At 43.2% G+C, this 20,246-nt stretch overlaps 1 protein-coding gene and 1 non-coding gene across 11 annotated transcripts in view; one reads left to right on the top strand and one right to left on the bottom strand.

The window, feature by feature from the left end:
- Positions 1-20,246, top strand: part of RUFY3 (RUN and FYVE domain containing 3) — a 96,938-nt gene that overhangs the window by 30,479 nt on the left and 46,213 nt on the right. For 2 of the 10 annotated variants that reach the window (XM_075544231.1, XM_075544236.1), the window contains exon 2: positions 17,063-17,116. The exons of the other annotated variants lie outside the window; for them this stretch is intronic. In XM_075544231.1, coding sequence (XP_075400346.1) covers positions 17,063-17,116 — 54 coding nt within the window. The remainder of the gene's footprint in view (positions 1-17,062; positions 17,117-20,246) is intronic. 10 annotated transcript variants of the gene reach the window in all.
- LOC142443982 (U6 spliceosomal RNA) lies at positions 9,344-9,450 on the bottom strand. The gene has a single exon (XR_012783679.1). It is a non-coding gene; the product is annotated as a U6 spliceosomal RNA (small nuclear RNA).

Here is a 20,246-nt window from a genome sequence, read left to right as displayed (position 1 = left end):
TATTGTGAATGAGGGGGAGTGCAGAGTAGAAATCCAAAGCCCATTTGTAGGCAACTGGACATCCCCTTACAGAATAGTCCCCGGGGAGGAGATGAGCCAGTCAGGGTGTGTTGTAGCAACAATGAAACATACAACTCTCCTCTATTTCTTTAATGCTTCTCCCCCATTATCATAATTTCAATTCTGTTATACAAATCTGGCTAGACCAGAGTATGTACACTGGTACAGATGGTAACTGGAAACATAGGGAGTCTAAGACCAGTGGTGAGAGTGGCGATACCGGGAGGGTGGAGGGAAGGTGGAGTAGAAAGGGGGAACCGATCACAGGAATCTACATATAACCTCCCTGGGGGACAGACAACAGAAAAGTGGGTGAAGGGAGATGCCAGACAGTGTAAGACCTGACAAAATAATAATAATTTATTAATTATCAAGAGTTCATGAGGAAGGGAGCGTGGGAGGTGAAAAATGAGCTGATACCAAGGGCTAAAGTAGAAAGAATGTTTTGAGAATGATGAGGGCAACAAATGTACAAATGTGCTTGACACAATGGATGGATGTACGGATGTGGTAAGAGTTGTACCAGCCCTTAATAAAATGATATTTTTAATCCTTTTTGTCAAGCTGCATGTTAATGAAAACATTTCTTGTTTTCTGCTAAAGCTCCCGTCAGAATCAACTCAGCAGCAGTGAGTTTAGTTCTTTATCTTTCAAATGTCAGACCCTCCCCCTTAATTCAACAAACTGAAGTAGCCTGCTTTCTTCCCAGCACTACTTTAGGTCCTGTGGTGACAACGCAGTGAACATGCCTGGCCTTCTGAGTGATCTGAGTTTATTGACAATTACAGGGAGGGATATTTCACACAAGTACAGTGGCAATCCTGTTGGAATGCACTGATTAAACCAAAACCCAAGCCAAACCTACTGCCACCGAGTAAATTCCCATTTACAGAGTAGAACTGCTCCGTAGGGTTTCTGAGACCATATTTCTTTAGAGGAGCGGACAGCCTCATCTATCACCTGCAAAGTAACTGGTGGGTTTGAACTGCTGACCTTTTTATTCCTAGCCCAACATGTAAAACCCACTATACCCCCAAGGCTCCGTGTGCACTGGTTACAGGAGAAGTACAAAGTGTTGTGAGAGAGCATGGAGGAGCAGGAAATTGTGTTAGGGGACTTGGGGGAAGATGTGCAGTGACAGTAATAAGAGTTTAAGCCCAGACCTAAGAAATGTACAAGTGTTGTCTAGGCATAAACTAGAGGCCGAAAAGTGTGGGGAAACAGCACAAGCAAAGACCCGAGAGGACAGGACTGGAAAATTTTCACCATGTACAAAGAGGCTTCAGAAAGAACTTCTGAAGACACTTTGTATTTGCAGCCTCCTGGTGGCACTGTAAGATACACGTTTGACTCCTAACAGCAAGCTCCATGGTTCAAACATAGCAGCCACTCCCGGGGTAGGAAGAAGCTGTGTGCCCCTGCAGAGGCTGATGGTCTTGAAGCCCTCGATGCTGTAAGCTGGAATCGACTCTATGGAGGGGGGCGATGTTTTGGGGTTTCCCGTACAGTAAATTTTTACATCTTTGTTACAAATATTAATAGATACTAATGTTCTATTAGAGACAAAACAGAAGTAGTGATGAAATAACCGTGTTTGCTTCCCCGCCTTCTTCTAGCTTTACAGAGTGTTTACTTTTTAACACTAAGAATCTGAAGCGTTTTAACTGTTAAGTCCTTTACATAGTGGTTAAGTTCAACTTTGTGCATTTCTGTAGTTTCATAAAACAGACCTATCCTAAACCATGTAATTAGTGAGCTTTATTAGAAAAGCAAAAACAACTACTTCTCATGATATTGAATAACATAAATGTGGAAATCTGTGGCTTGAATTCGTGTTTGCCTTTAAGAGGGGCCTTCAGAGAGTTCATAGGAAAATTCTATTACCTTCTCTATTTTTCTACAAACTTCTTGAAGCGTCCTTTATGAGTGGCCATTTCCTAGACTTTTGATGATGTGCTTGTATATGTTTCTTATTATAGACACATAATGCTCAAAAATTCTTAGTGAAACCGCTTAACTAAAGTTAATGAAAAAGCAAGTTTTTGATTGTTTTCATAAATGTGTGTCTGATATCAGAAGTGTCGCTTCCCTGAACTATCATCGACCTTTCTGCATTTCATAAAGCACCTGTGTACACGTGTGTGTGTGTGTGTGACATGCTCACGTGCAAAATTGCATACCTATATACTCAAGTACAAGCCGAGTTTGTCAGCACATTTTTTGGGGGGAGGTAAAAAGATCATTTTATTGGGAGCTCTTACAGCTCCATACATCAGTTGTATCAAGCATATTTGTATATGTGTTGCCATAATCATTTTCTAAACATTTACTTTCTTTTTGAGCCCTTGGTATCAGCTCCTCTATTTTTAGTCATTTTATTAGGGGCTCATACAACTCTTATCACAATCCATACATACATCAGTTGTGTAAAGCACATCTGTACATTCATTGCCCTCATCATTCTCGAAACATTTGCTCTCCACTTAAGTTCCTGGCATCAGGTCCTCATTTTTTCCACTCCCTCCCCGCTCCCCCGTCCCTCATGAGCCCTTGATAATTTATAAATTATTTTGTCATATCTTTCCCTGTCCGGCATTCAGCACATTTTAATGCATTTTTTGTGGTAAAATTAGGTGGCTCAGTGGATATTCAGGCTCGCTTATACGCGAGTATATGTGGTGAACCAGATTTAAGGCATCTGGTTCTTACAGTTTTATGTCATACCTAAGCAGCGCTCCTATGTGTTTATAGCCTACATGTGTGTGGAGTATAAGGAGGTATTTATATTCTCCATTCCCAAACAATGTCTCCACTTTAGCTTTCATTTTTATGCCCACAAGTGCTAAGACTGGTCACAGTACCTGCTTTTTTCAGCTTTTCTCCAAACCCATGTCTGCCCTGCCCTGGTTAGTTCTTCAGACGCTGCCCGACGAGTCTTCACGAAAGGTGACTTTTGTTCAGTACCAGCACCCTCCCTGTTGCGACCACCTTCTATGTTGAGCGCAGGTGGCGGCGGTTTCTCGTCAGGTGCCGTCCAACGAATGGCTTGCTTCTAGTGAAGGAATCCCAGCAAGCACAGAAATAAGGCCAAAACGTTGATTGCCAGCAATGACATGATCGACTCTCTTTATGTATTCTCTTCTGTTCCCTTCTGTTGTCATTTTTAGGAAGTATGTGAAAATGCTTCAATAAATGTACAGGCACAGCCAAACATCAAGCATAGTACACAGCTGAAATTAACCTGTCCCCAACAGACAGTCCCTCTGTGTTGTGACTGTAAATGATGTGGGAAACCTTTGGTGGTAGCAGCATGTTCGTAATTGGGATTGCTCGAGGCAGCAGCAGCAGATCCCAGGCTCTTTAGCCTTGCGTCCTCATGAAGAAGCTCATTTAAGTGGCTCTATCTATCCCACGTTGTCTTCAGACTCCCCCTCCCTCATCTCTGCCCTGCCGTTGATTCGTACTTCACCCAACCCCTGATTATTCTTTTGGTTTACCGTGCCCTCTTGAGATTTTTTACACTGACATTACACCAGGAAACAAAGAGCCTGACTCTCTTCATTGCGTAATGTGTGTGTCGCTTGTTTAAATTATTAGTTGTTTGTTTGATACGTCACTTGACAAAGTCTATAGGAAGTTCTTGGGAGCGTGTCTCTTCGTCTGTGTCCTTCAGAGGGCCTCTGAGTACTGTGTACTGCTTATGGTCTATGCCCCACAAAGTCGGTGAATGCAATGATGCCCCCTAATCCCTAAAACTAGTTTATCAAGGAAAACTATAGGAATGCCTTTTTTGATATTTCGAACGAAATGCAGTTTGATTCCTAGTTTCTGTTTGTTTTTAATATCTTCTTTTATTGTTATTACCAATCTCATTTTCTAGAATAATTGTATCTTATTTGGAAAACAGTAATTTCATTGAGCTTTTTCATATGGACTAGCTGATTTTATTTTTAAATCTATCTGTGAGTCAGATTTTGTGCTGATTGCTCTACTAGTAAGAGTGGAAATAATTTCTAATCCAAAACCCCAGCTCACTGCCACCCAGTTGCTTGCAACTCAGGAGATTCTATAGCGTAGGGCAGAGTCACCCTGGGGTTCCCAAGACTAACTCAATGGGACTCGAAAGCTCTATCTTTCTCCCTTGGATCATCAGCCGGTGGTTTCAAACCGCTGGGGTTCAGACCGCAGTTTAATGAGTAACCATGTCCCTTGTAAATGATCACAGCTTTGCTTTTGCTTTGTGCATTTAGAGTCTTGAATAACTTCCAATGATTATTTACCCTAAGAAAGCAATCAAGGACATGAGCAGAAAAGTTTACACGGGCACATTTGTCACCATATTATGATTTATAGGAGCAAAAACTCGACAGCAATTTAAATAGCCTAACAGGGAAATTGTTCAACAAGTTGTCTGTAGGCCGTCTGCACCAAAAAGCCAAACCCACTGTCCTGGAGCACATTCTGACGCAGAGCAGCTCTAGAGGGCTGCCAAGGCTGTGCGCGCTCCTGGGAGTAGGTGGCTCCGTCTTTCTTCTGAGAAGGGCCTATGTATTTATTTATCGTATGTATTTATCTGACAGTGCCAGGACAGCAACCATTAAACATTATGTTATTGACATTTTCATACCATAGGATGATGTTTAGAATATAAGTCTCAAAAGCTGGCACCCAACTCACATATGTGAAGTTCATGGAAAAATTGTACTACCCTTCAATTCCATATTTTCCTGAACTTTCTGAAGCCCTCCTCCATACATTTTGGTTATGAGTTTATTTATAATGTGCACAAATAAAAGAAATGTTCCAAAGCTATACGAGTTATATCTAAATGAAAATATAGATTTTTATTATATTCTTCATATTTCTCTATACCTTCAAATTGTGTCTAATAGTACTATAAAAAGAATGCTATTTGTAAAAATCATTTTGGGGAGTTCTTTTAAAAAAATCGTTTTATTAGGGGTTCATACAACTCTTATCACAATCCATACATACATCAATTGTGCAAAGCACATTTGTACATTCATTGCCCTCATCATTCTCAAAACATTTGCTCTCCACTAAAGGCCCTGGCATCAGCTCCTCATTTTTTACTCTCTCCCCCTGCCCCCCTTCCCTCATGAACCCTTGATAATTTATAAATTATTATTTTATCATATCTTGCCCTATCCGACATCTCCCTTCACCCACTTTTCAGTTGTCTGTCCCCCAGGGAGGAGGTCACATGTAGATCCTTGTAATCAGTTCCCCCTTTCCAACCCACCCTCCCTCTACGTTCCCAGTATTGCCACTCACATCACTGGTCCTGAAGGGATCATCCGCCCTGGATTCCCTGTGCTTCTGGTTCCTATCTGTACCCGTGTACATCCTCTGGTCTAGCCAGACTTTCAAGGTAGAATTGGAATCATGATGGGGGAGTGGGGGTGGGAAGCATTTGGGAACTAGAGGAAAGTTGTATTTTTCGTTGTTACTACGTCGCACCCTGTCTGGCTTGTCTCCTCCCCGAGACCCCTCTGCAAGGGGATCTTCAGTGGCCTACAAATGGGCTTTGGGTCTCTAAATGGGTTTTGGGTCTCTAAATGGGTTTTGGGTCTCCGCACTCCCTCCCTCATTTTATTCTTTGATGACTGAGACCTGATCCCTTTGACACCTCATGATCTCACAGGCTGGTGTGCTTCTTCCATGTGGGCTTTGTTGCTTCTGAGCTAGATGGTCGCTTGTTTACCCTCAAGCCTTTAAGACCCCAGACACTATCTCTTTTGATAGCCGGGCACCATCAGCTTTCTTCACCACATTTGCTTATTCACCCGCTTTGTCTTTAGCGATTGTGTCGGGAAGGTGAGCATCATAGAATGTCAATTTAATAGAAGAAAGTATTCTTGCATTGAGGGAGTACTTGAGTGGAGGCCCAATGTCCTTCTGCTACCTTAACACTAACCCTATAAATATATGCACATAGATCTATTTCCCCATCCTCAGATGTAAATATGTTTGCATATATACATGTCTTTATCTAGACCTCTGTAAATGCCCTTTGCCACCAAGCTCTTTCCTCTATTTCCCTGTCTTTCCTCCTGTCCCACTATCATGCTCAGTCCCCACCAGGGTTTCAGCAATTCCTCTTTGTTACATTACCCTTGATCATGCCCTACCAGGCCTCCCACACCCTCCTCACCACCAATTTGGATCACTTGTTATTCCCTTGTCCCTTGTTAACACCACTTCCTTTCCCCCTCTCCCATGCAACCCCCCCCCCCCCGAACTGTCAGTCCAGTTGTTTTCTCCTCCAGATTGTTCATCCAGTCTATCTTATTTAGACAGACCTGCAGAGATAATGACATGCACAAAAACAAGACAGAGCAAAAAATAATAATTTTTTAAAAGCAAAACTAAGCAACAATATACAATAAAACAACAACAAACCAATGACAAAACAAAACAAGAAAGAAAAGCTTGTAGTTAGTTTAAGGATTGTTTGTTGGCCTTTAAGAGTGTTTTCCAGTCCAGTCTGTTGGGGCACCACACCCTGGCCCCAAAGTCGTCCTTCAGCATTCCCTGGGGACCTCACCACTTCATTCCCTTGCTGTTCTGTTGCATCCCCTTCGTGTGGCAGGATCCGATCAGGTGCAATTCACTCACTGTGTCTCCAGTGTTGTTCTCTGCAGAGCTATGGGTCAGTGAGGTGTGTCATGTCTCATAGTGGGCCTGGCCATGTGGTTCTCTCTGTGAACTGGATGCTCTAATAGGGGTCATCGTCCTCAAGGCCTGGTGGGCCAGGATGTGCTCCACTCTCTCCTCCTCCCCCTTCATCTGCTCCAGTGTGCTCCGATCATATGTGTCCCTCTCCCGGAGGTGCAGATTCAATTCTGTCTCTTGAAAGAAATTCTTCTTGGGGGAGGGGCAGGTGTCCATTTAGTAGTTGAAATTGTTGCCGGCCCCTTACTGGGGGTTCTTTTTTTTTTTTTAATCTTTTATTTTATTTATTTATTTATTTATTTAATTTTAACAATTTATTGGGGCTGATACAATTCTTTTCACAGTTCATACATATACATACATCAATTGTATAAAGCACATCTGTACAGTCTTTGCCCTAATCATTTTTTTTCTCTTTTCTTCTTTTACATTTTATTAGGGACTCCAACAACTCTTACCACAATCCATACATATACATACATCAATTGTATAAAGCACATCCATACATTCCCTGCCCCAATCATTCTCAAGGCATTTGCTCTCCACTTAAGCCCCTTGCATCAGGTCCTCTTTTTTTTCCCCTCCTCCCTCCCCTTTCCCCCCTCCCTCATGTGCCCTTGGTAATTTATACCTCGTTATTTTGTCATATCTTGCCCTATTCGGGGTCTCCCTTCCCCCCTTCTCTGCTGTCCCTCTCCCAGGGAAGAGGTCACATGTGGATCCTTGTAATCAGTTCCCCCTTTCCAACCCACTCACCCTCCACTCTCCCAGCATCGTCCCTCACACCCTTGGTCCTGAAGGTATCATCCACCCTGGATTCCCTGTACCTCCAACCCTCATATGTACCAGTGTACAGCCTCTGTCCTATCCAGCCCTGCAAGGTAGAATTCGGATCATGGTAGTTGGGGGGAGGAAGCATCCAGGATCTGGGGGAAAGCTGTGTTCTTCATCGATACTACCTCACACCCTAGTTAACCCATCTCCTCTCCTAAGCCCCTCTATGAGGGGATCTCCATTGGCCGACACTTGGGCCTTGGGTCTCCACTCTGCACTTCCCCCTTCATTTAATATAATATATATATACACATACATATATACATATACACATACATACACACACTTATATCTTTTTTTTTTTTTTGCATGATGCCTTATATCTGGTCCCTTGGGCACCTCGTGATCGCACTGGCCGGTGTGCTTCTTCCATGTGGGCTTATTTGTTTCTGAGCGAGATGGCCGCTTGTTCACCTTCAAGCCTTTAAGACCCCAGACACTATCTCTTTTGATAGCCGGGCACCATCAGCTTTCTTCACCACATTTGCTTGTGCACCCATTTGTCTTCAGCGATCCTATCATGGAGGTGTGTAGTCTATGATATGATTTTTTGTTCTTTGATGCCTGGTAACTGATCCCTTTGGGACCACTCGATCACACAGGCTGGTGTGTTCTTCCATGTGGACTTTGTTGCTTCTGAGCTAGATGGCCGCTTGTTTATCTTCAAGCCTTTAAGACCCCAGTCACTATCTCTTTTGATAGCCGGGCACCATCAGCTTTCTTCACCACATTTACTTGTTCACCCACTTTGGCTCCAGCCGTTGTGTCGGGAGGGTGAGCATCATAGAGTTCCAATTTAATAAAAGAAGGTATTCATGCATAGAGGGAGTGTTTGAGTAGAGGCCCAAGGTCCTTCCGCCACCTTAATACTTGACCTATAAATATCGACACAAAGATCTATTTCCCCAACCTCCTATATATATTTGCATGTACATGTCTTTGTCTAGACCTCCATGAATGCCCTTTGACTCCTAGCTCTTTCCTCCATCTCCCTTGACTTTCCTCCTGCCCTACTACCATGCTTCATCGCCACCTGGGCTAGAGTATACCTCTTCTCTAAGCAACCTTACCCTTGATCGTTTCCCACCAGGCCTGCCACTGCCCCTTCTCTACCATTTGGGGTCCCATGTTTTTCCCTTGTCCCTGGGTTTGTTAACACCACTTCCTTACCCCCCCTACCCCCCCACCCCAAGTCCCCCCAGAACTGTCGGTCCCATTGTTTTTCCTCCAGATAGTTCATCCAGCCTGTCCTATTCAGACAGACCTGTGGAGTCACTAACATGCACGAAAACTAGACAGAGGAAAACAAAGCAACAGTATACAACCAGACAACAAAACAACAAAAACAAACCACTGACAAAGAACAGAATAAAACAGTTCACAAGAGAAAAGCTTGTAGTTAGTTCAGGGCTCGTTTGCTGGCCCTTAGGAGCGTTTTCCAGTCCAGTCTGTTGGGGCACCACGCCCTGGCCCCAAAGTCCACTTTCAGCATTCCCTCTCCCGGAGGTGCAGATTCAATTCTGTCTCTTGAAAGAAATTCTTCTTGGGGGAGGGGCAGGTGTCCATTTAGTAGTTGAAATTGTTGCCGGCCCCTTACTGGGGGTTCTTATAGCTCTTATAACATTCTATACATCAGTTGTATCAAGCATATTTGTACATTTGTTGCCATCATTTTCTAAACATTTACTTTCTGTTTGAGCCCTTGGTATCACCTCTTCTTTTTTCTCTCCTTCCCTAAGATTGCAGTTTTTTAAAAAATATGGAATGCTTCATGAATTTGCGTGTCATCCTTGCTCAGGGGCCATGCTAATCTTCTCTGTAGCTTTCCAACTTTAGTATAAGTGCTGCCGAAGCGAGCACAAGATTGCAATTTTTAAAGGGAAAAACTTTATGAAAACTAAAGATGTTCAATCATCCATCCATCTGACTCAATAAGTACACACCATAAGTACTCACAAGCACACACCTTAGGTACTCATGGAAGTAGCCAGTCAAGAAATCAGAGGACACACTGCATTGGCTAAATCTTTGCAACGTGTCTTAAAAGTGTTTAAGATCAAGGCAATCACTTTGAAGACTAAGGTGTGCCAGAGCCAAGCCATGGTATTTTCCATTATCTTATGTGCAAGTGTAAGTTGGGCAATGAATAAGGAAGACTGAAAAAGAATTGATGTTATTGAATTATGGTACTGGTGAAGAAAAGCAAACAAATTTCTCTTGGAAGAAGTACAGACAGACTGCTCCTTAGAAGCCAGTGTGGTGAGACTTTGTCTCATGTCATTTGGATATCTTATCAGGAGAGATCAAGGACATCATGCTTGGTAGAGAGAGTGAACAAGAGGAAGGCTCTCAACAAGGTAGATTGGCACAGTGGCTGCAAATGTGGGCTGACACATAAGAACGGGCGTGAGTATGGCACCGAACCAGGCGGTCTTCCTTTCTGTTGCCGAAGGGTCTCCGTGACTCAGAGCCGACTGGATGGTCCCTAACAACACACAGTCGTCATCTCTGGAAAGGGGGCTTCTGCTTCAGATGGGGTCTGTCCTCGGATTGCCAACGTTTCTTTTAGACATTGTGAGTTTTCCCAGGCTACAGACCTGTGGCTTGCCCCTGCATTGTTTCTGCGGCTGTTAGAATACCACGTGGCGTGCAGGCTGGTTTCACAGGTGTGCACTCGGCAGCATTCGGTCCAGCAGTTGATCTCTTCAGTTCCAAAGAGTCCAGAAAATGAAACCTTGATCAGGAGGATTCTCTTTCTCGCAGAACCATGTTATGGCTGCTTGTTCTTGGTGGAGGTACTGGAATTTCCCACCAGCCAGCTAGACTGAGGCTTTATACTGCCAGGTTCTCGGAGTTGCGATTCCATGCGCACAAGGCCGTCTTTGTGAGCTTCTCACAGTGACAAGATTGTAGCTTTTAATACCATCTCGGAAGCTTACCGAGCAGAGCCCTTTGGACAAAACCGTCCCTTCTTGTTTCTCTGCACTGGAAATAACCTGACTGGCCACCTTTAAAGTAAGTCTTATCCACCTAGTGCCCCCGCCCCAAGATTTTACATAATCCTTAATTTGAAGGAGAAGCATTGACAGATTTTTCTCTCGTTTATACTCTAATCTTAAACCACAAAACTGCAGTCTTACGCCTCTGAGACTGGTTGCAATGCGTTCTCTGCCTGAATCCAGCGTTCTCCTTTCTGGCTCTGGTCTCTTCTTGGTTTCTTCCCGACTCCTTTCCCCTCCGATCCGTGCGTGTGTGTGTGGGGGGGGGGGGGTGTCGATAGGAGGGTAGCTCGTTAATGATAATCTCCTTGGATCTCTCAGTGAATGTGTTCTGGACCTGCCCTGGGCTGGCGCTTTTGCTTTGACTTTGACCTTGTGACTTCCCAGTGAAGTCCCCATGAGCTACTCTGGCTGATCTGCGTGTTAGGCCTAAAAAGGCACTTGTCTTGCAGAGATCACTGTAATACTAGTCACTTTCTAGCGGGAGCGGCACCAGAGCAGATGGGCAATCCTCAGACTAGCATTCAGCTCGTCGCATTCCCAAGCCTGTGGCCGCCTGGCTGGGCAAGAACCACTGCTCTCGCTTCCCTGCTGTTCCTTGGCAGCCTCATCTCGCTGGTTCCTCCTCTAGGTTCTTTCCGCCGGTGGCTTTGCTGGGGGTGGTGGGGGGGTGGGGTGGAAGGTACGATGGAGAATGATCCCAGCCCAGTTCCTCGCACCTCCGCCAGTCACCGTGATTTCTGTGCAGTGCGTTTATGGAAAGTACACACTAGCATCTATTCCTGGGCAATATTTAATATTTGAACTTTTCCAGGGAGCAAACAAAAGGATTTGGTGAGCTTTAGAACTCTTTATCAAAAAGCCCCTAAGTAAATTTTTTCTCATCATAATTAAATCATCCGCAAATAAGATACTTTAGATGGTGAAAATAATTCTTTCCGGGAACTATCTTTAGTATTGTTATACATAATGAATTTTAAATTGAAACGGCTTTATTTTTCTAGTTTACGACGAGTCATAGAGTACAGAAAAGGATAACATAGCCAAGTAATATTCACCTAAGTTCTAGCACCTACATCTAACCACAGCTAAGACTGAGAAACTATCTTTCCAGGTTTTTCCTTTTTTTTTTTTAATGTACACGGAGTTCACATTTAAAAAATTTTGTTGCCAAGAATATGCACATGAAACCCCCCACCAATTCCACAGTTTCTGCATGTACGGTTCAGGGCCCTCTGTCACCGCTTCCCAGTCATGCAACGTTCTCACCCATCTTGTCCTTGCCCCTCCATGGTTAATACAAACCCCCTAACCATGGCGTGCCTGCCTACTCTCAGCTCTTGCAGTCCTTGGTTTGATCCCACATGGATCTTGGTGAAAGAGCAGAATGTTCAAGACAGGGACATTCCTGACTAGCTAAAGTATCATTTGGCTTTAAGAAGACCCTCAAAATATTTTTGGTTTAAGGTTAAAGATTATCTCAGCGCACCAGTATTTGGTGCTGGGGGTGGGTGTTAATCCAGCCTCCTTGGCTCAGAACAGAGTTCACATTTTTAAACCAGTAAGACCGTACTGAGTCTGTGCTCTGTGACCTACCTTTTTTAATCTGCAGTCTCTTTCCACAATAGTAAATCGAAATCTGTATCATCGCTTTTAGAGATTTTAGTTTATTGGATCTTCCTTTTTTAATTTAACCATTCCTTTATCATAGACATGGAAAGCGTTTCTAAATTTTGCTGGCAGTTTTGAACCCTTGTTTCATTTTTAACTTGAACACATTTCCAATTGTCACTTCTAGAAGTCAGATCTGGGGAAAATATTAATATGTTTAAAATTAGGTACATGTCACCAAATGGCTTTATTAAAAAAAACAATAATAAAAAATGTTTTAATTGCCTCTTATCATGAACTTTCATGCTCACTGCTCATTTTTTTTCAAGTAGATTTTGTCTTTTGCCTCTGTGTGTGATTGCCTTTTTCACACTGTGTTAAAATCTAAACTTTCTGAAGGATACATTTGTGGTTTTGTTAAACACTTGGTTAAGTGGTTGGAAACTGCGTGGTAATAATGTTTTACCTACTTTTTTAAAGCTCTCGAAACAAACTCACCGCCATGGTCGAGCTCATCCAGGCTCATATGACTCTTCACTATGCAATGAGAAATTTCCGACTTTTCTAAGATTGCTAGCGTTTGCTTTCGGAAGAAAACGACTTCTGGGATTTGTTCCTTGTTTCTTTCCTTGGTTTCTTTGTTCATTCCTTTTTCTCCTTGAGCCGTAAAGCAGAGTGTGCATGGGCTGCCGGGGAGAGAGATGAGGCTCTCTGTTCCCGGAAAGAGTTTGTCTGGAAACCCACAGGGGCAGTTCTACCCTGTCCTGTTAGGTCACTATGTGTTGGCAGTGACTCGATGGCAGTAATGTAGTCGGCCAACCTCAAGGTCAGTAGTTCAAACCTACCATTGATGAAAAATGAGGCTTTCTGCTCCCTTAAAGATTTACAGCCTTGAAAATCCAAAAGGGCCTTTGAACTGTGCCCCAAAGCGCCACCAGGAGAATCATGAGTGGGAGCAGCTTCGTAGCTGAGATGGGTCGGCGGTCTTAATTCGGTCAGGGCAGACATTCAGGCGGGAGATCAGAAGAGCACTGATTGGGGAGCTCTTTTTCTCATCCCTCACTTCCCATCAGGCCTTGGCTTTCCTCATAGCCCAGACTCATCTAGCTGCTCACCAGATTTAGGACTAGAAACTATGTATCTGTCTTGTATCACCATTTCTTTTGTTATTGTGTGTCGTAGGTACTACGTTTCCTCAGAGGAATTAGGTATGAATACTTCATCTTTGCATACTTCATTGCTTGATCATCAATGGTACTCGGTATTTATGAAATGGCTCAAGTATTGATACCTTAATGTAGTTTTTCTGATATTTTTGTTTTTAATATGCTCTGCAACAAATATGTTAGTCCAGACAAAACACTTTATGGGCCAGGCACTGTTAGTGTGCTGGGAAAGAGGCAAGACTTGTTCCTGCCACCTTCCACCTCTTCGACTAATGTATGATACTTTCTTTCTTTACTTAATCTTATTTTGGTAAAATAGATATAACAAGACCTTTTCTTCTAAAAGACTGTGACATTACTTCAGAAAACAAGGACTCAAACTCAGCGCTATCAAGAGATACTAATAGTGACCCCAATAGAACTGGGTAGAACTGCCCTTTGAGTGCCGAAGGCACATTTAAAAACCGCTTTTACAAATCGCTCTTTGGGGTTATAAAACAGTGCTGTGGTGCCCATTCTTTATTACAACAAAATTTTAGTCATGTTGAGGGAAATAGAGAAAAACTTTAATTAAAAAGCATAGCTTTTGTCGTTGGTGGGAGGAGCAGTCTGTTAAATTCATCACTGTGACCTGTGTAACTAACTTCAAGCACCAAGCTCACTGCCGTCCACTGTGTCTGGTCGGGCCGAAAAGTGCTCTAGATGGGAGTTATAAAGAGCATCCGTGCCTTGTACCCACACCTTCCAGGGCTCTTCTCTGCCAATCTTGGAAGATTTTTACATTTTACTCTTTAATAAAGGAAGCCTTTAGTTTATTTTTTACTAAATATTTTCTAGTCAAAGAAAATAAAGCATCCCCTTGGCTTTCTGAAGTTCACATAACAAGTCTGTAGAAGTGCCTTACGCTGTTGAAGAGCACAAGCCATGAGATGTGTCATCCTACATGATGTGTGCAACTCGGTGACTGTTATAACCAAGTGGCACTGTAAACAGATCTGCGTAGGATACATTTGAGCAATAGTTTACTGTAAAGTAACAGTGGCCGACCCCAAGATCAGGAACCCTGGTGCTATAGTGACTTTGCATTGGGTTGCTAACCACAAGGTCAGCAGTTTGAATCCACCAGCTGCACTGCAAGAGAAAGACAGGGCTTTCTACCCCCATAAAGAGTAATGGTCCTGAAAACCCATAGAGACAGTTCTCCCCTGTCCTTTAAGGTCACCATCAATCATAACAGACACAATGGCAGTGAGTTTGTGTTTTGACTTTTTCTTTTCACCCTTACATTGTACTTTCCCGTGTGAGATACTTCATATATATAGGTCTACAATGAAAAAATTTAGAAAAGACCTGAAAACTCAACATTTTTCATAAATTTCCCTGAACTCGTTGGTAAAACCTAACCTAAACAGACTTGAAGTTATTTATTCCTTAACTTGTTTACATACACACATCCCATTTAATCTGAATATTCATTATTTCCCTACAGGAAGATTAGTGTGCTGGATTATGGGGTGCTGTCTCAGACCCTACTAGGGAATACATAATATTTATATGTGTACCATGTTACTTATTTTTTATTCTGAATTTTAAAAAGCATTTCTTCGGGAAAAATTCAGATAATACACTCTGGACCCGCCTTCCCGCCTCTCTTCTTCACAACAGTGCTATACGGTAGGTGCTGTGCTTAGCCCCCTCTTGTAGGGGATGAATTCGAGCAAAAGAAATGCCATAATTGGGCCATGGTCGCACAGCTAGTAAAGGGTGGCACTGGATGGGAGCCTGCATTCTCTGATGCCTAGGTCTGCAAGCTCAACCCCCACAGTCTCCTACCTCTGTTTATAAAGCAATTTGTGTGGGATTTTTATAGGAGTTAGGGATCGAATCCGGATTTCCGTGTTGCATGCCCTCTTGTGCATAGTCTTTTAACTGCTAATTTCTAGAATTTTGAATTCTGGGTAATGTTAAAGAGGGCCTGCTCTCCTTTTGCTGCCCTTCGTCCTGCAGCCCTGCTGGCTCAGTGGGTTAACACCTGGCTGCCAACAGAAAGGTCTGCAGTTTAAACCCATCAAGAGCGCCTCTGGGAGAAGATGTGGCCGTCTGCCATGTGACGGTCATGGTCTGAGACCCCCACGGGGCAGTTCTACTCTGTCCTGTGGGATCACTAGGTGCTGAAGAGACTTGGCAGCAACGGGGCAGGTTTTGGTTCCTCGTCCTCAGGTCTGAGCTAAGCAGAAAAAATGGATGTCCATCCAGTTTTCAAAACATACATAACACTGCTGACTGAATCCGTATACGCTTCCTTGTGTTCTATATTCAACTTTATGTATTTGAATTTCTTTGTGAATTGCGTTCTGTTGTGTGTAGGGCTGCTATGGGTCTGAGCCAACTCGAGGGCATCTCACAACACCATTTGATTGGTGTGCACCGAACAGCCAGCTGTAAATCATGGCGCCACATCAGATAGCTTAATAAATGAGTGGGACTAGGACAGAAGACAAATTCTTTCCCTAGATGATGAGTACGAGTTATTAATCACTTCAGATCCTATTATAGCCTCTGCTACATATTTTTCTAGAAAGAAGCATGTGCCGGGCAGTGTTCCTCGCCCTCGTCCGTGTTTTGTTAGTCATTTTTTGAGAGCCTCCTGTATCCAGTAGCAGTCTACACAGGTGACCATCACATCAAAACATGCTTTAAAACTCGCTGGTACTGAGTCCCTTCCGACTCATCAAGACCTCGTAGGACAGGGTCGAACTGCCCCGGTGTGTTTCAAAGACTGTAACTTTATGAGCGTAGAAAGTCTCATCTTTCTTCCCCAGAACATCACTTAGCTTTGTGAAATTAAGTGTGAACTGTACAGTTGTGTAAAATTATACCTTGAGTTACTTGAGGATGAGCCTTTTTTTTTTAACCTTTCCATGCGTTCTCAAAATCTATTACAGGTTAGGTTTGTATTTGTATCTTTAAGAGATGGAAATAGGAGTCTCTATTGTTCATAAATTTTACACTCTCTCCTGACCTTTTGCCTCACGTGTAAAATTCAGCATGCCAGAACATTGAATTTACAATAAGAGGCAGTACTATACCTGTAGTACTTTCTGTAATCAGTTATAGTTCAGTAAATCCCAATGAATGAACACTTGACTTTATTGAATTTTAGCTGATCTGCCTTATCTTTGAAGAAGTATCTTTTCCTTTATTTTTAATTTCTGGGAAGGAGAATCGGCAGAGCAGGAGGGACAGGAAAGGTGTTTGTGTATTTTATGATTTCATGAAATGTCACTAGTATGTATCATGATATTTGCCTTGATTCTAAATATCCCATACATGGTTGTCAGCTTCACTGAAATGATCAAAATAAATCTCAACTAAGATTAATGTAGTATGCTTAGCATACATGCAGCCTAATTTTGGTTTTCAGTAGGAGGGAAAAAACCCTTTTTCCCTCTAGGTATGCATCTTAGTTCCCTTTTGTTTGAAATCATGAAATTACTAACTGCAGTGTTGAGACATCTCCGCTTGGTGCCCAGTTCCTCCTTGGGTAAATAATCAGGGACTACGCGCAAAGAGTTCTATGTTCTAAGTGCCCCCCTTTCTGTTACTTCTTTTGAAACCTGTTTTTAATAGACCTTTTCTTTGTTGGCTTGCATGACATTTTATCTTTCTTTTCCTTTCTTTTTGCCGTTTGCAAAGACTCTTGGGAGGATTTGACAGATTTGGTGGAGCAAATGCGTGATGATACAGAAGGTGCGTGCCACACCAACATCTTTCAGCTTTTTTTTTGTCTTCTCAATTTTCTAACTGCTTGTTGATTGCTTTCAATAAGAGGGAGTGTCCACTTTAGGATTCACTTCCCAAGGCAGTAACTGGATTAAGCACATTTGTCTGAATTTTTTTAATGCAAGTACTTTATACAGTCTTAGGTTTCTTTGTAATTAGGTTCTTTGTGTAATCTTTGTACCTGTGTTTACTGATAAAGTAGCATTAATGTAGGTTTACGTTGTTCTTTTAGAATGTTTAAACTATGCGTTAAATGGGACATTCCATCCATTTTTCTTCCTGTGGCTATTTTCTGATTCGCTGGGGAGGTGGGGATGTTTTTTATCCTCATGAAAAAAGTAGATGGAGTTCTGTGATTTTCACAGCACTCCAAAAAGCTGCAGCTCCCAGGAATATCATGTTGTGGTGAGGAATGTTGCTCCCGTTCGTAGCATCCCATGATCGTGAAAGCTCCGTCATGTGCATTGCCTCCTTTCTGGTAAGGTGCTGCCCTCGGAGATGTGGGAAAGAGCCCTGGAGGATGGAGGGGCCAAAGCACTCGCTGCTAACGGAAACCTCGGATGCGGACCCACCAGGCCATCCAGAGGAGAGAGGAGGTCGTCAAGTCAAGTCGGAGTCATTAAAGATGTGCCCCCTTGGGGATCCTATGGGGCGGTCAGTCCTCCTCTGCCCCAGAGGGTCCCTATGAGAACGTGTCTCACTGGCAGGGGTAGACGGAAGGAACCAGGGCAGCCTTCCTCTGATGATGGCCGGCAGTCGCTTCTTGTCAGCACGGTTTGTTGAATAAAGATTCAAATTAGGATCCTAGGTTTTGTCTTACTTCCTATATGCAAGTGAACTTCTTACCCCTTGTTTGACTCTGCTTTTCATATAAATGATTACATACACTTCAAAAAAACCCATAAATTACCATATATACTTGAGTATAAGCTGAGTTTTTTTCAGCACATTTTTAAAAAATCATTTTATTGGGGACTCGTACAACTCTTATCACAATCCATACATCTATTGTGTCAAGCACGTTTGTACATTTGTTGCCATCATCATTCTCAAAACATTTTCTATTTGAGCCCTTGATATCAGCTCCTCATTTCCCCCCTCCCTCCCTGCCCTCCCTCCCTCACAAACCCTTGATAATTTATAAATTATTATTATTTGTCATATCTTACACCGACCGTCTGACTTCGCCTTCACCCATTTCTGTGCTGTCCGCCCCCCAGGGAGGAGCTTATATGTAGATCCTTGTGATCTGTTCCCCCTTTCTACCCTCCCCTCCCCTTAGCCTCCTGGTATCGCCACTATCACCACTGGTCCTGAGAGGTTCATCTGTCCTGGGTTCCCTGTGTTTCCAGCTCTTATCTGTACCAGCGTACAGGTCTCTGGTCTAGCTGGATTTCTGAGGTAGATTTGGGGTCATGATAGCGGGGGGAGGAAGCATTCAAGAACTAGAGGACAGTTGTATGTTTCGTCATGTCAGCACATTTTTTAAGCGAAAAAGCCCCTCCGTTTTTTGTGGTAAAATTAGGTGCCTCAGCTTATACTCAAGTATATACAGTAGTGTTATCTATTTGATTTGCAGCCCTTAAACCATGAAATCACATACCACTCACTGCTCTTAAGTGTGTTCGGACTCCGGTGGCCCTGTAGAACAGAGCACACTGCTCCTTAAGAGTCTCCAAGAACGTGCGTGTTTGTGAGAGGACCAGCCCCGTATTGCTGCTGCAGAGTAGCTGGTAGCTTCCCATGGCCAGCTCTGGTTAGAACTCCAATGCCTGACTCACAACACCACCCGGGCACCTGTAGACCACAAACCAAAACTAGCCTCACTGCCTTCGAGTCATGCTGACAGGCTTACAACCCCGCCCCTGCGGGTTTCCGAGACTGCACCTATTGACAGGAGTAGAGACCGGTCTTTCTCCTTCAGAGCAGCTGGGGTTTCGAACTGCCTGCTTTGTGGATTGTAGCACACCGTGGGACCACTTCACCATGAGGGCTTCATAGCACAAAACCAAACCAAAGAGAAAGAAGAAATTTATTTCTTAGAATGCTGACTCTTAGAGTTGCAAATGTTGTCATGGTCAACAACATCCCTACCTTTTTTTTCTTCTTTTTAACATCATCTTATTGGGGCTCGTACAGCTCGCATCACAATCTATACATCCATCCATTGTGTCAAGCACATTTATAGATTTCTTGCCATCATCATTTTCAAAACATTTTCGTTCTACTTGAACCCTTGGTATCAGCTCCTCATTTTTCCCCTCCCTCCCCACCACCCCCTCTTCACGAACCCTTGATAATTTATAAATGATTATTATTTTGTCATGTCTTACAATGTCCGATGTCTCCCTTCACCCACTTTTCTGTTGTCCATCCCCCAGGGAGCTGGTTATATGAAGATCCTGGTACGCCACCTTCCCCTTATCCTCTTGCTATCGCTACTCTCATTATTGGTCCTGAGGGGTTTATCTGCCCTGGATTCCCTGTGTTACCAGTTCTTATCTGTACCAGTGTACATCCTTTGGTCTAGCCAGATTTGTAAGGTAGAAGTGGGATCGTGATAGTTGGGGGTGGGGGTGGGTGGGGAAGCATTAAAGAACTAGAGGACAGTTGTGTTTCATCATTGCTGTATTATACCCTGAATGGCTCATCTCCTCCCCATGACCCTTCCATAAGGAAATGTCCAGTTGCCTACAGATGGGCTTTGGGTCCCCACTCCACACTCCCCCTCATTCACAATGATATGATTTTTTTTTTGTTCTTTAATACCTGATCCCTTCGATACCTCGTGATCACACAGCTGGTGTGCTTCTTCCACTTGGGCTTTGTTGCTTCTGAGCTAGATGGCTGCTTGTTTATCTTCAAACCTTTAAGACCCCAGATGCTATATCTTTTGATAGCTGGGCACCATCAACTTTCTTCACCACATTTGCTTATGTACCCTCTTTGTGTTCAGAGGTCCTGTCAGGAAGGTGAGCATCATGGAATGCCAGTTTAATAGAACAAAGTATTCTTGCATTGAGGGAGTACTTGAGTGGAGGCCCAATGTCCATCTGCTACTTTAACTCTAAACCTATATATATATATATATATATAT

Source organism: Tenrec ecaudatus, chromosome 3 (assembly GCF_050624435.1).
Source record: "Tenrec ecaudatus isolate mTenEca1 chromosome 3, mTenEca1.hap1, whole genome shotgun sequence".
NCBI classification, from domain to species: Eukaryota; Metazoa; Chordata; class Mammalia; order Afrosoricida; family Tenrecidae; genus Tenrec; species Tenrec ecaudatus.
The sequence above is the reverse complement of the archived record's forward strand: the minus strand, read 5'-3'. Positions and strand labels throughout refer to the sequence as shown.